Source organism: Microtus pennsylvanicus, chromosome 13, assembly GCF_037038515.1.
Source record: "Microtus pennsylvanicus isolate mMicPen1 chromosome 13, mMicPen1.hap1, whole genome shotgun sequence".
NCBI lineage: Eukaryota > Metazoa > Chordata > Mammalia > Rodentia > Cricetidae > Microtus > Microtus pennsylvanicus.
In genome coordinates, this window is record NC_134591.1 from 70,013,532 (window position 1) to 70,026,625 (window position 13,094).

General features: G+C 51.5%; 2 protein-coding genes across 3 annotated transcripts in view; one reads left to right on the forward strand and one right to left on the reverse strand.

The window, feature by feature from the left end:
- The first annotated feature begins 416 nt into the window (after window positions 1–416).
- Window positions 417–13,094, forward strand: part of Pla2g2c (phospholipase A2 group IIC) — a 28,036-nt gene continuing 15,358 nt past the window's right edge. Inside the window, exons 1-3 of one of the 2 annotated variants that reach the window (XM_075945344.1) lie at window positions 417–518; window positions 6,832–6,916; window positions 11,943–12,043. In XM_075945344.1, the coding sequence (XP_075801459.1) occupies window positions 12,004–12,043 (40 nt within the window). In that variant the 5' untranslated portion in view covers window positions 417–518; window positions 6,832–6,916; window positions 11,943–12,003. Of the gene's footprint in view, window positions 519–5,617; window positions 5,704–6,831; window positions 6,917–11,942; window positions 12,044–13,094 lie in introns of those variants that run through there. The other variant, XM_075945345.1, reaches the window with a different exon arrangement.
- On the reverse strand, window positions 1,018–6,143 carry Ubxn10 (UBX domain protein 10). Its single transcript, XM_075945343.1, has 2 exons — window positions 6,097–6,143; window positions 1,018–2,129 (listed from the first exon to the last, which is right to left on the reverse strand). Exon 2 carries the CDS (start codon window positions 2,112–2,114, stop codon window positions 1,272–1,274), a length of 843 nt encoding a protein of 280 aa, XP_075801458.1. The 5' UTR covers window positions 2,115–2,129; window positions 6,097–6,143; the 3' UTR covers window positions 1,018–1,271.

A 13,094-nucleotide genomic window follows, 5' to 3' on the forward strand; every position in this document is an offset into this window, starting at 1 on the left:
GTCGCTGTCACCAAGGGGCAGGGCGCTAGAAGGAACGTCTCTAACCACTTGTGCTCTCCAGGCACAAGATGCCCCTGTTCCGAGGATGCTCCAAGAACTCCCCAACCCTGCCTTGTCTGTGTACTGAGGGTGTGGGGACAGGTACTAGCACCCAGGGCCCTGTGGTGACTGTGCTCTAAGGGGAACAAGGTACCCACAAGGTCTCCTGACTCCCAGCTGGGGATTTGGCCACAAAGGGATGCAGATGAGCTGCGGGTGTCTGGCTGAACCTGCAATGCGAGAGAACTTTTGGCAAATAAGCTGCATCTCCACAGGAAAAATAAGGCTCGACAGTGCTTGTGACAGCTCCGGCTGAGGGGGACAGGGACACGCCACGCCAGTCAGCCAGCTGCATAGTGTGGTCTCAATAGGAGCACAGGAAAGAAACCCCAAGGAGCCACTTTCCTTCTACGGAGGGCCTGACATCAGACTCCAGCATGTGCTGATGCTGCGCCAAAGCCCTTCCATGTTTGAAGAAGGTAAGACACTGAGACTGGGGATAAATATTTACCTATGCCCGGGTAGGCCAAGGGGTTGTTAGCACAAACCTGTACAGACCTGTAGCTATCGTGTCTTAGAAACAACAGAGGATGGAACATTTCACCTCCATTTGGGAAGAGTCTGTAGACAGGCACTACCAAGAAGCGCCGACCTAGTCAGTCCATTCATAAGGAGTCTTGGCTAGCCCATGACTGTAGAGGCAATTAATTCGGGCTAGCCCTAGGATGTTTCAGAACTCTGTGTGTGTGTGTTGGGGGTTTGTGACAGACGGTTCTTCCCTTTGCTATCACATCACACCAACAGGGATCCCCAGGGATCTCTGCTTCTGCAGCTCAGGAAGGAGGCTGCTTCCAAACACAGGTGATCAACAGCCTGTTTCTTATGATATTGCAAGAAATACCAATGTCAGTTCCATAATTCCTGAACCCTGGTTATTTACTAGACTAGAATCCTCTCTGGGAAGAGTTCAATCTCATGTCAGATACAGAGAAGCAAAGTGTTGGCTTCGAGAGACACGCAGGTTTCACTGCACGCGTGCAGGCACTCTGGAGCGTGGTGAAGGGACAATTCTAGAAGGAGGAAGTTTCCTCCCAGGGGGCTCAGCCCGTGTACAGACGTGTCCCTGCCTCCACAGATTTAGGGTCTGAGCTTCACTGGGCTCATGTGGTGCCTGAAAACCAGGCTGTGTGCTCGAAGGCCTGGGACCCCAACCTGGCACCGTGGGCTCAGGGTCACCCCTCCCCCTCCTCCTGGGAGATGCCCAGCACAGATTTATGGAGGATACCACATTCCTGCAGGGACTTGGTGAGGTCAGAGAAACGTCTTTTGGGCACATCCATCGTTTCGATGCTACAGTGTTGGTAGGTGGCTTTGTTTTTCTGCTCAGCCACCGCAAGGACAGTCTGTAGGTCATCACTGGGCCTGAAGTAGCGCACGAACCTTTGGCCTGAGGGTGACCTGATAGCCAGCAGCAGCCTCGGCTCTTGGTCTGTTGGCTCCTCCATGTTTGAGGCCCTAGAGGAACTCTGTCTCTTGGTGCGGATGATGAATTTCTTCTCTAAGGCACAGACTTGGGTTCTGGAATCTTCTTGGCTTGACTTTACAGTGGTGTGGGTCTTCTCCTGGTAAAGGGCCTGGACGTTACTCAGCTGGAGAGAACTGGCCTTTCTAGCCACCGTGTCCACAGCCCCGTCCTCCAGGCTCCTCCTGTTGATGGAAGGGAGAACTGGGTACTTATTGAGAGATGAGGTAGCCCCGGAAAGCACCTGTGGCATCAGCTCCGGCATCTCATCAGGGGTTCCCTGAGATGGAGAGGCGGGTACACAGGCCCCTGGTTTCTGGCTGCTTGACGACCCGGAGGAACATGGCGGAGGTGAAGCCGACAGTACACTGGGAGAGCCATCGCCCCGGCCTTGTGTTCTGTGCAGATTTGGCCGCTTCCGGCCCTTGGCAGACTTGGGCCTGATGACATGCATCCTGAGAGAGCTGGGCTGACAGATGAAGCTGTCAACTGAGATACCGACCACGGTGCTACGTTCAGGTGTTACGAGGTTCACAGGGGCTTCTGTGGCCATTGCTTCTCAGGACCCCTAAGGAAGCAGGCAGAAACAGGGAAAGGCATGGGTTAAGCTCCAGGGATACTGAGATTCCCTCTTCTGCCATTCACTGTGCACTGGGAGAGTAAGCATCAATGGGCCAGAATAGGGGACCGTTCTCTGGGTTTCTGACACCTGAGGAGGGGGAGCGATTGTGACTCATTCATTACAGGATCTTGGAACACAGCAGTGAACCACAGTCCTTGGAACTTAAATTATTGAAGCGAGGAGAGAAGCGAGAGAAATCCACACATCTGAAGATATGTTCAAGGAATGATAAGGCACATGACATAGAATGACTAAGGAGAAGGGCCAGGGAGCGGAAAGACCACCCTGAGAAGGAACAAGCCAGGTGACAAGACAGAATCGAGTCAGACAACTTTTTCCACAGATGCGTCTGTAGAGACTGAGTTCTGTCTGCCGCGCCGGCACAAAGCCAGCATGGCGACACAATAGCGTGCCCTGCGGTCTGGTGAAGTCTGACTGGGCCCCGACCGAGAAAGGTGTTTGTGGGGCAGAAGGGTCCTGGTGAACTCCTACATCAGGCAGAGCGTACTGAGTTCCCACGTCCTTGATGGCTCTCGGGCGAGAAGCTCCCCCAGAGAGTGGCAGGCACAGACCTCAGATGCAGAGGCTGGAATGTTAGGGCTGGCTGCCTTTGCTTAAAGATGGATGGTAACCCTGTTAGGACACACAACGGGGCAACCAGACTCAGCTCCGCACAACAGAAAGTCACTTCTCTCTACAAAGGACGCTGTCTGCCCCGGCATCATGTACCGCGGGCACACGGCCCTCTGGACTCCCCATTCTCCCTATGCTGCAGGCCTTCCTCCGTTCCTTCTCCTTCTCAGTCCACACTGAGCCCTAACTCTCTTTCCTCACCTTGCCAGGTGGCTCTGCACAAGTCACGTGGAACGTGGCTCCCCTTGCTTGGTCGGGTGCCAGGGAGGACAGGGGTTGCCCTGATCGCATGCTAGAACTCACAGGGGACACTCAGATTCTGGACAAGGGGTCGGCAAACTTCCATATGAAGACTTAGCGAGAGTCCATTTTGATTTTTCAGTCTGTGGCGACCAGGACTGCAGGGCAGTTCTGGGCAGGGTCAGATGGACAAGTGTGGCTTTGTTTTGGTCGTAGGCCGGCCTCGTGCTTCTTCCTGTTACTCTATAGCAAAGCTTTGCCTGTTGCTCTCAACAGGAGAGATCAACTTTTGACGCAGCGATAGGAGGCTATCAGGTCACAATCATAGCTATCCTTGGACACGTGTGACCCGCGGGTTCACACACACACACACCTGCTTCACAGCATACCTCGATGTCACTGGCAATGGCTCTCCTCCTACTCAGGGCTTAAACCGATGGGAGACCCCAGCTCCCAAACCTTCCCTCTCTACTGTGGAGAACGGCCAGGAGTTTGATGTCAGACAGCTCCCTCCTCCTATGCAGTGGCCTCAAAATTACAAGACACTTCTTGAGCTAATCACTTCCTTCCAACACCACACTTGCTCTTATCTCAGATTTACCTCCCCAAACGCCTCCCATAACTCAGTCCTTAACAATGGACCCTTGCTGCTCTCTGTGTGTGTTCTCTACTAGACCACAAGGGACCAAACCGCGAGGAACCAAAAGGTGCTACCTCCATGTAATCCTGGCACCCTGCTGTTTAAAATCTCAGACAAGGTTCCCTTCCCTTTCAGATTTTAATTGTTTTTCCCATGTGCCGTGTGTGTGTATGTGTGCGCTGCATATTGTGGGCACAGATACAGACAAGCACACATGCACACAAGGGGGCCCGGGGCTGATGTCAATGGAAATCATCTTCTATTGCTCTAACATCGTATTCACTGAGGCGGGATCTGTCAACCAAACCCAAAGCCCACCCAACCCATATGGCTAGTCTTGCTAGATTCCTATGGGGACTCTGTCCCTGCCTTCCAGGGCTGGAATTATAGCTGAGCTGCCACACCCACCAGGCATGCACATGGAGATGGAGATCCAAATTCTGGTCCTCAGGCAGATGCTTTGACCATTGAGCCATCACCTCAGCCCTCATCCCCAGTTTAAACGTCTCTGTGCTTGTCCCATTCTATACACAACCATAACCTTCCTCCACTCTCCTTCTCCATCCTCTGTGCCCAGGCTGGCAGCAGACAGTCCAGAAACTTCTTCCTGAGCCAAAAGTTTTGGCCTCAGAAATATCTTCCCATCTCCTTGTCTGTTTCATTTATTTTCTGATCGACTATGAAGATTATTTTTTTTTCCCTATGAGTTTCTTGCTCAGAGTGGCAGGAGGAAGCCGTAGCTGTCCAGCTGAGCTGATGAAGGTAAGCACCTCACTTGGGTACAGCTATTAATTTGCCACAGCTTCTACAGGATTATCACAGGCTTGGCTTCCAACACCCACACATGCCTGGGGAAGGCTTGACTACTGTCAGGAAGTTTGGTAACTTAGAAACCTCTCCCTAACAACTTTGATGAGGAAAGTCATGTGTTCTCACAGGCGCTCTGCTGGGCTATTTTTAACAAACGCGAGTGTGTGCGTGAAGTTGCTATACCTTTTGGTACTCTATATAATTAGCCATGTTCAGGGGGTGTCATTTCAAGACACCCTGGTCATAAGATAACATGACTGCAAGCTATCTCAAGAGAGAGAGAAAAAAAACCTCAATTATGACTAATTCTATAAGCCTACTCGTGGCTATTTAGAGAGTAACACCTCCTTCAGGTAAAACCGTTCCATCCAACCTGCTTTTAGAACCCACTGCCTCCTCCCCAGTGCCGAGACCATCTGTTACATGGAGGGAACACCAGCTCCCACCCCCATCCAGTGCAAGGGCAGGATGCTGTGGGGAACAGGTGTCTGGAGAACTGAATCCGTGGAACCTTTATTGTCACACCCTGGGTCCCAAACTCTGTCTGTGCCCTAGGTCCAGGCTTCTACGACAGCATAATCCCTGCTTGGCTCATTTCACCTCCTCTAGGTCTGGCAGACACTCAACCACAAAGTGATTTGACAGGATCTAGGCGTAGGCACCCGTCAAGCTGCCAGCAGAGGAGACAAGTGGCCTGTTTACTCAAACACAATAGCTAGGAGGCAGAGGCCTGCTAAGAGGCAGAAACGAAACACTGGGCACCATTTCCAAGACGTTGCCAGGAGGGCAGGTGCCCATTCCTTAGGATTATCACCGCACAAACAGGAAAGAAGGGGCATTGGCTCGAACATAAAGCAAGATTCCTGTTGTTTTCCCATGGTGCCCACAAGGCACCAAGGGGTCAGACCATACTACTTCACAGCCCAAATCTAAACCTACGGCGAAAGCTGCAAAATATAACCGCCTACCAACCATCTGTTGGCGTATATCAGGACTCACACACGTGCATTGGTCTTTTAAAACTGCTTATCAGTTACTACCACCCCCACCCTGCTGCCACCCCCTAGCCCCCAGACCGGCTTACAAAATTAAACCATGTAAAGGAACCAACCCGGGGATGAAGAAAGCCAAGATTAACACCATTCCCAGCGCTACTCCAAACCAGAGATCAGAATGAGGGAAACCACAAGCCACCAAGTAAGGGAAGCTTTGCAAAGGGAACTAGGGTTGACTCAGGATAGAAGGGCGGGTGAGAGGCTTCTGTTATTTCCAGGGGCGGTCAGGCCTCGAAGCAAAGAACTGCAGAACGGGGGTGTCAGGGAATGGCAGGAAGGGTTGGGGCATAAGGGCAGACTTGGGGAAAGAGCGTGGAGCTGTGGGAGGCTCCTCCAGCTCCTGCCTCTGCACAGGTCCCGGAGTCCTTTCTCTCTCTCTGGATCTGCGTCCAGGGACTGGTTCAGATATGCCCCTCCCAGAGGGCCCCTTGGTTGCTGCAGAGTCAGGCTCCAGCCAGGTTGGCTCTGCCTCTGTGGAAATTCTCTTAAAAGGCCCGGCTCTCACTTTTCTGGGGACCCACAGTGGTCCTCTCACCTCGCAGCTCAGCTCCATCCGCCTCCTGTGCCTGGCTGCGACCAGCTGGTAAACAGCCCCGTCTCCGTGGCAACCGCCGAGGGGTGGGGGGCCACGTGCTTCCGGTGGGGCCGGAACCTGCCTGGCCTGGACAGGCCTGCGCTGGCTAAGTTGGACAAGCCTAGACACGGAGAGAGCGCGCAGGACTTAAGAGTCTCTGGTTCACAGATTTCAGAAGCAGGACCTTGGTGTGGCCCCGCCCATGGAGGCCACAGGGCCCTGGGCCTGGGCCTCTGCCACCTTCTCTCCTCTTCCTGACCTGGCCTGACTGTTGTCTATCTAGGGAGAGTGCGTTTAGGGAAAGGGAACCCTGCCCTGGGGTGGAGATGGCGACCATCATCAAAACCGTCTGTCATTGGCTCCACCCTGTCAGCGTCCCTTCCCACTCCCACCCTAGGGATACTTTCAAGAGTTTTGTGATCAGCTCAGCACCCTTATCTCTCTCTCTCTCTCTCTTTTTTTTTTTTTTTTTGGTATTTCGATTTCGAGACGGGGTTTCTCTGTAGCTTCGGAGCCTGTCCGGAACTAGCTCTTGTAGACCAGGCTGGCCTCGAATTCACAGAAATCCACCCGCCTCTGCCTGCTGAGTGCTGGGATTAGAGGCGTGTGCCACCATCACCCGGCTATCCCTTTTCTCCTTTAAGAGCCTCGCTGTACAATCAGCAGCTCCAGCCACTTCATTGTGTTTTCCAACAGCCTTGAAATTTGAAGTCCCACAGCCTGTCTGCGCTTCCTCTACCCTGCTCAGAAGCTATGGTTCACTCCCTCCGCTATTCTGTTGGTAAGAGTTCCCCTTGCCTTTGTCATTGTGTCTCACCTATATATATGATAGAGTCTTAGCTGTTAAATGTCCGTCCATACCAAGCACTAAAGATATCATGGCGAGTCACACAAATGAACGTCAGGGCACTTGTGTGGTCTCCCAACGTCAATCAGCTCCCCCCCCCCCCCCCCCGCCCTCCCTGGCCATCTTGTCTCCCCCCCCCTCCGCAAAACTTCCCCCTTTTCACCTTCCCTCCTCCCTCTGAAATGACAGTCTTGTGGCCTCTGCAGGGAAAAACAGAAATCAAGGCGTGGAAACCTTTTTCACTGACTGCTGTCAGCCCCCTCCCCCACCTCCCTGCTGCTGTTTCCTTGCTTCTGGTCTATTGGACTGGAGAATGGTTGACTTCTGACTGACTCTGTCCCCTGTTACTGCCCCTGTGGTGTTCCACTGGTTCCAGACCACGGTCACGCATCCACGCATCCTCCCTAGGCTCAACACACACTTCTGTTAAACCCTTGGCTTGAAGATCCTTCCCCAGCCTATCCTGGTCCTTCATTTGCCCAGTTCCTCTCTGTCTTCGTTCCAGTCTAATGAAGTCTTTCTTCCGAGCAGGCTTTGATAGGACTTTAAGAGACTCTGCTCGAGGCCCTGAGAGTAATTTAGTGACTCGACTGGTACAAGTTACTACTAGACAATCAAGAACCACAGATTCATTGCCTAGAGTCATTGCCACGTGTTTGCTACCTGCTTTGTCCTGCATGTGTAGGGATGGGATTTTGATATGAGCACAACTCTAAGCCCTTGTCAGCACATTCACGGTTGGGTCAGAAAGGCACGTTGTTCGCTGACAGTTATACGTAGTCCTGGCAATTATAAATAGTACTTATTTGTTATAAATAATACTCAGTATACTTGGAGTCAAGGGTAGGAGAGTAGACATGGGCTGGATGGCATCGTATATAATGTGATTGGTACCAGTGGTACATATTTTAGGAGCTGGCATGGAGGGTTCATTTGAGTGATGGGCTGTTAGCCCATCTTGGAGAGGAAGCTTCTGACCTTGGTGGAGCACCTGGCCTTGGATGAGGGCCTGGGCTAGGCTGGCCTCCTTTTTGGGAATTCTGTCTCTGGATATCCAGGAGGCATCGTGGCCCCAGGAAGGTACTGCGGGTGCTTTTAGAAGCTGGTTGTTTTGCGTTGCGGTGTCGCTGGCTTACATTTGTTAATGATGCTGTCAGAAGTCTCCAGGCAGTGCTCCTCAGCCCTCCGGCGCCCACTCAGAAGAGATTAAAGTAGATCCTTCACCAGCTATTTTAACTTCACCTAAGAATTATGCAATACTCTGAGAATTGTGTCGATTTCAACCCCGGCTCCCCCACTGTGTGCGAGAGTGGTGTGTGTGTGTGTGTGTGCCCTTGCTGGGGCATGGTGAAATGCTGGCTCTGCCTGTGCTCCATTTCATGTTCAGCAACACACAACTCTTTGTTCTCCGGCATGGTGTGATGCAGCCCTGTGGGAAGAGGCGGCCAGCTAGTCCCTCTCTTTATCTCCTGACCCACACCAGAGGGTATCTTCAAAGAATGTTCCCTCTGATGCCCGGGCTGAACATGCTCACACATTCACTAGTTTCTCAGGAAATGACTGGAGGCCACTCTCCTGTCTGTCAGCGCGAGGACTCATCTTCCTTTGTTCCATGCCGCCGCTCCCAGCTCTCTTCTGAGCTCTAGCCAACTTTTTCCCCAAATAGGCCCTTGACCTTCTCCTCTCCAACATCCGGGTTCACATCTGCCCCCTCCCAAGATGAATCCAGACTGCTTGATCCTTCAAGCCCCTTCTTAAGTCTCCTGTTCTACGAAGGCCCTTCCTGACCATGCCCCCCGATCTACCAATCCAGTACTTTAGTTCCTTCTGGTCTGTGATAACATGCCCAAGATGGCGCCCTGCACCGTTCCCGCCGGGCCAGCTCCTTGGATGTCTGTGAATCTCCTCCATGCAGGCATTTTCTGTGGGGTTTCTTTACCTTTAAAACACGATTGAGTTCAGGGCTTTCTGCTGATGAATAGTAGAGCAGTTTGGGAGCTTACAACCAGCTGCCCCAAAGCCCACTGTGTACCCCACCTACCACCCTACTCCTAGACTCCCAGGCACTTCGTCTGGACCTGTCTGCTCCGCTGGCCGTAGGACTCGTAGGCTGTGGGGCCCAAGCATCAGTTCCAATCCTGGCTTCACCCCTTTGCCATGAGACACCCTGGGCGTGTATTTTAGTTTGTACGTCTGTGGAGTGCACACTTTAAGACTCTGATTGCAATGGGAGCGAATGAGGTGATCCACTGAAGGTCTTGGCATTGGTGCCTGGCACATACAAGTATTTTATTTTCCTCTCACCCAGACACTCCTTCGGTGGATGATAAGTTGCCCAGGGGCAGGAACTTGTTTGTCCCTCCATCCCACACTCAGCCCACGCAATGCCTGCTGGGCCTAGGTGCCCGGCAAATGAGAAATGGATGATGACAATGGTGACACTATTCTACATCCGGTTCTTCTAATTGAAAGGCTCACAAGCTATCAGTTGACACCCTAAGGCTAGCTTCGGATGTAAATGGCCCCCCTTGGAGCTGGCTGAAGGTGGGCGGTCTATTTTCTTTTTTTTCCCCCGGTTTGTTCCCAGAAAGTCTGTAGGCCTGTTTTGAACTAGTGACTTCTAGATTTCAGAATCTTTCAGTGGTTTTCTGTTGACTTTCACCCTGTTAGACCTCTAGAGCACAAGTAACTTTTGAGAAGAAAGTATCTAATCTGGTTAACAAGGCCAACAGGCTGCATTGCTCTGCATAGCTCCTTAGAAATTCGCTTCCTGGGAGACCTTCCACAGAGAAGTTTCTGGATAATAAAATGGAGTCACCGAAGTACTGCAGGGTTTCATTGCTTCCTGCACCACGTTGGAACTTATCCAAGCGCGTAGTGACATTTCCTGTCTTGTTAAGCCGAATATATCGAACTGTCACTCACCTTGGCCCCATGTTGACCAAGTGCTTTCGTACCAGGAGCGTCTAGAACCTTGCTGGCGCCACGGAAGACACAGGTCATTGACCCCACTTCACAGACAGGAAGCTCGGGGTCCTGGAGCCCAGATCCACTGACAGGAAATACTGGGACATCTCCAGCTCTCTCTGGCATAGACTCAGAGTTCATTGCCCTCCTCTGTTGCCGCCTCTTGTGCAATACCACAGGCAGCAGCTGTGCTTGGGTGCAATACTGCTGATGGAAGTCAAGGCTCATGTGGGGCTCTTGCTCTATGCCTGGTCTCTGTTTACCTGTCGTCAGCTGGGCAGCCTCCCTTAGACCTTCCTTGGGTCTTCTCATTAGCTAAGCACACAGTTGGTACTTCAGTTGGATTTCATTACCCGGCACGCATCCCAGGCCCCTTTGTATCTGAAGTCTCATCACCTACTGCTTCAAAAGATGTGAGTCCTTTCTTTGCAGCTTCAGCCTGGGCCTGGTTTGGTCAGATTCCCATGGAGACAGAACCTCATTAGAAAGACTTGTACAGCTGTTGAAATGATGATTGGCCAGGACCAGCCTGGTCAGGGCCCAGCTTCTCGGCATCCATGAGTCATACCGAAGAAGGCCAAGCGGTTAGGCCACCAGGTGGGCTCTCGCAGGGCTCTTGTGGTAGGACTGACATTTTGAAGTCTTCCCGGGAAAGTTCACCACTGAGTGAAAACCTGTCTGGGGCTTTTTGGACCTATCAAGTTCTCAAAGCTCAGCTGAGCCATTGTTCCCTCTCCAAGAGCCATCGTCACAGTCAGATGTAGCCTGGTGTCTCCTGGGGCTGGGGAAGAGGTAGCCTGATGTCTCCTAGGACTGGGGGAGAGCATTTGGACCAAAAGAAAGCTGTGTGCTGATCATGGGACCACTCCATGGAGGGACAGGCACCCACATTCTCCTCCACTGCCCTGTGGAAGTGTCTCTTATAGGCTTTCCTTCTCATTACACACATCTCTGAGTGATTGTGGTTTTAGTTCTAAATATCTTTGTCGTTTCCCTTATTCCAGCTGCTCCTCATCACAAGTCCGTGCTAGCTGACATCTGTGGGACTGTAAGGAATTGGTTCATTCTCTCTGTGCTTCTGTTACCCTCTGGCTAGCCAGCCCTCTAATCTTTGTTTGTTTGTTTGTTTTAAGACAGGGTTTCTCTGTGTAGCTTTGATGCCTGTCCTGGAACTAGCTATTATAGACCAGGCTGGCCTTGAACTCACAGAGATCAATCTGCCTCTGCCTCCCAAATGCTGGGATTAAAGGTGTGAGCCACCACTGCCCAGCTCACCTTTTTTTTTTTTCTTGAGGCAGGATCACACGGATCCCAGGCTGACTTCAAGCTTTCCATGTAGCCAGGGATGACCTTAAACTTCTGATGCTCCTGTCTCTACCTCCTGAGTGCTGGGATTATGGGCATAGGCTACCACGACTGGATAGAACCCAGGACTTTGTGGTGCTAGGCAAGCACCCTGACATCTGAGCTGCATCCCCGGTCCAGCCCATCTCTTAAGTAGAGATAGAAACTCTGAAGCTGACGTGAGGGTCTTGTGACATAATACCTGTGTCACTGTCAAGGTTTGACTTTATTCACAGAGCTTTGGTTCTCATGTGCCAGCCGTAGAAACCAAGCTTTAGAGGGGGCGAGTTTGCAACTCTGGTACCAGGGATCAAAGCAGAAATACTGCAGATGGCAGGGGAGGCTGATAAATTCGGCTTTCTGAACTTCTCCATGATGGGTACCATATATTGCCATTTAAACCTGGGAAAACTGGATGCTGACTTCTCCAAAGAGTGAAAGTATTGCCAGAGAGAGAAAGACACCATTAGTGTTCACCCCTTTCAAATGACGGAGCCATTCTTACGTGTTACGTCTGGGTCAAAGTGCCGGGACGGATGTCATATTCAAACATGATTGGTTCTGCCCTGTGCTAAAGGCATCCAAAGGCCTGGGCTGTACTGGTGGTTTGTACCTAAATGGTCTCTTTCTTTACTTCCTCCCACAAAAGGAGCTGAACTGGCAGATGAAGGTGGAACCCCAGTACCCTAGACCTCCTGGTCTCTTCGGAAATGAAGGTCATTGCTATATTCCTTGTCTTCATCTTCTGCTGTAAGTAGAAGCCCTCTGAGCCAGTGCCGGGAGGCCATCCTTCTGACGATGTCATGGGGGTAGCATTGAGCGAAGGAAGGGTACAAGGTACTAAGGAGAGAACCAGCCTCCCCCCAAAGTTCTCCCACCTCTGGTTCTGCTGTCTGGTGGGCCTGGTCACAGTGTTGGGTCCTCACAGAACATCTCAGAATCCAGAGACATTGACCGCATAGTGGAAAAACGATGTTTGGCTGTGGTGTGAGCACTCCCGGTCTTGGGAGGTTTTCTTCCTTCCCAGTCTGGTTGCCTTTAGTTGAAGCTATGTGTAGTGTTGTACAAAACGGTAGGCGTGATCCCAGCCAGCTGGAGTAATTCTTCCAGGGAAGGCATCCCGATGATGGCTAGTGAAATACTTGGTCAAACCAAGTCACTGCTACCAAGCTTCTGATTGCTTACCTCTCTGAAGGACTTCCTGAGAACCATCTGAGGTCTGTTAAAACAAAACAAAAAGTTAGCTGTTTGTCCCAAACCAGCTTCCTGCTGTTTCCAGCCCTGTCACAGTAACTCTGGGGTTCGGTGAGTCAGACATATCAAAGTTAGGTCTCTCCCTCTTTCCCCAAGTTGCTAGTGAGCTTTGCAGTTTTCAAAATCATGCCAATGTGTAATCTCGGCACTTGGGAAGTGGAGGCAGGAGGATTGAGAAATCAGGTCAAGACGTCCAGCTCGGCACTGAGGCAGGAGGGAGTTGAGAAACATCCCCCATCCCTCGCGCTGTTTTCCTTCTTTGAGTTTATGCATTTGCTGTATTTTTATCACAAACCAAATATATGTTTATAATTTTAAAAAATCAAATGCAGGGCTGGGGACATAGCTCAGTGGGAAGAGTACTTGCTTACCATATACAAAAACCTGGATTCAATCCCCAACACTGAATAAGGCCAGGAGGGACAGCCCAAGCCTATAATCAGCTGTGGAGGTGGGAGAGTTGGAAGTCTGAGGTCATCCTTGACTACACGTGAGTTTGAGGCCAGCTTGGGCCAGAGAAGATTATGTTTAGCCACAAAGCAAAGTC

Coding starts and splice junctions, on each gene's coding strand:
- Ubxn10 (XM_075945343.1), bottom strand. CDS start 2,114: ATGGCCACAGAAGCCCCTGTGAACCTCGTAACACCTGAACGTAGCACC.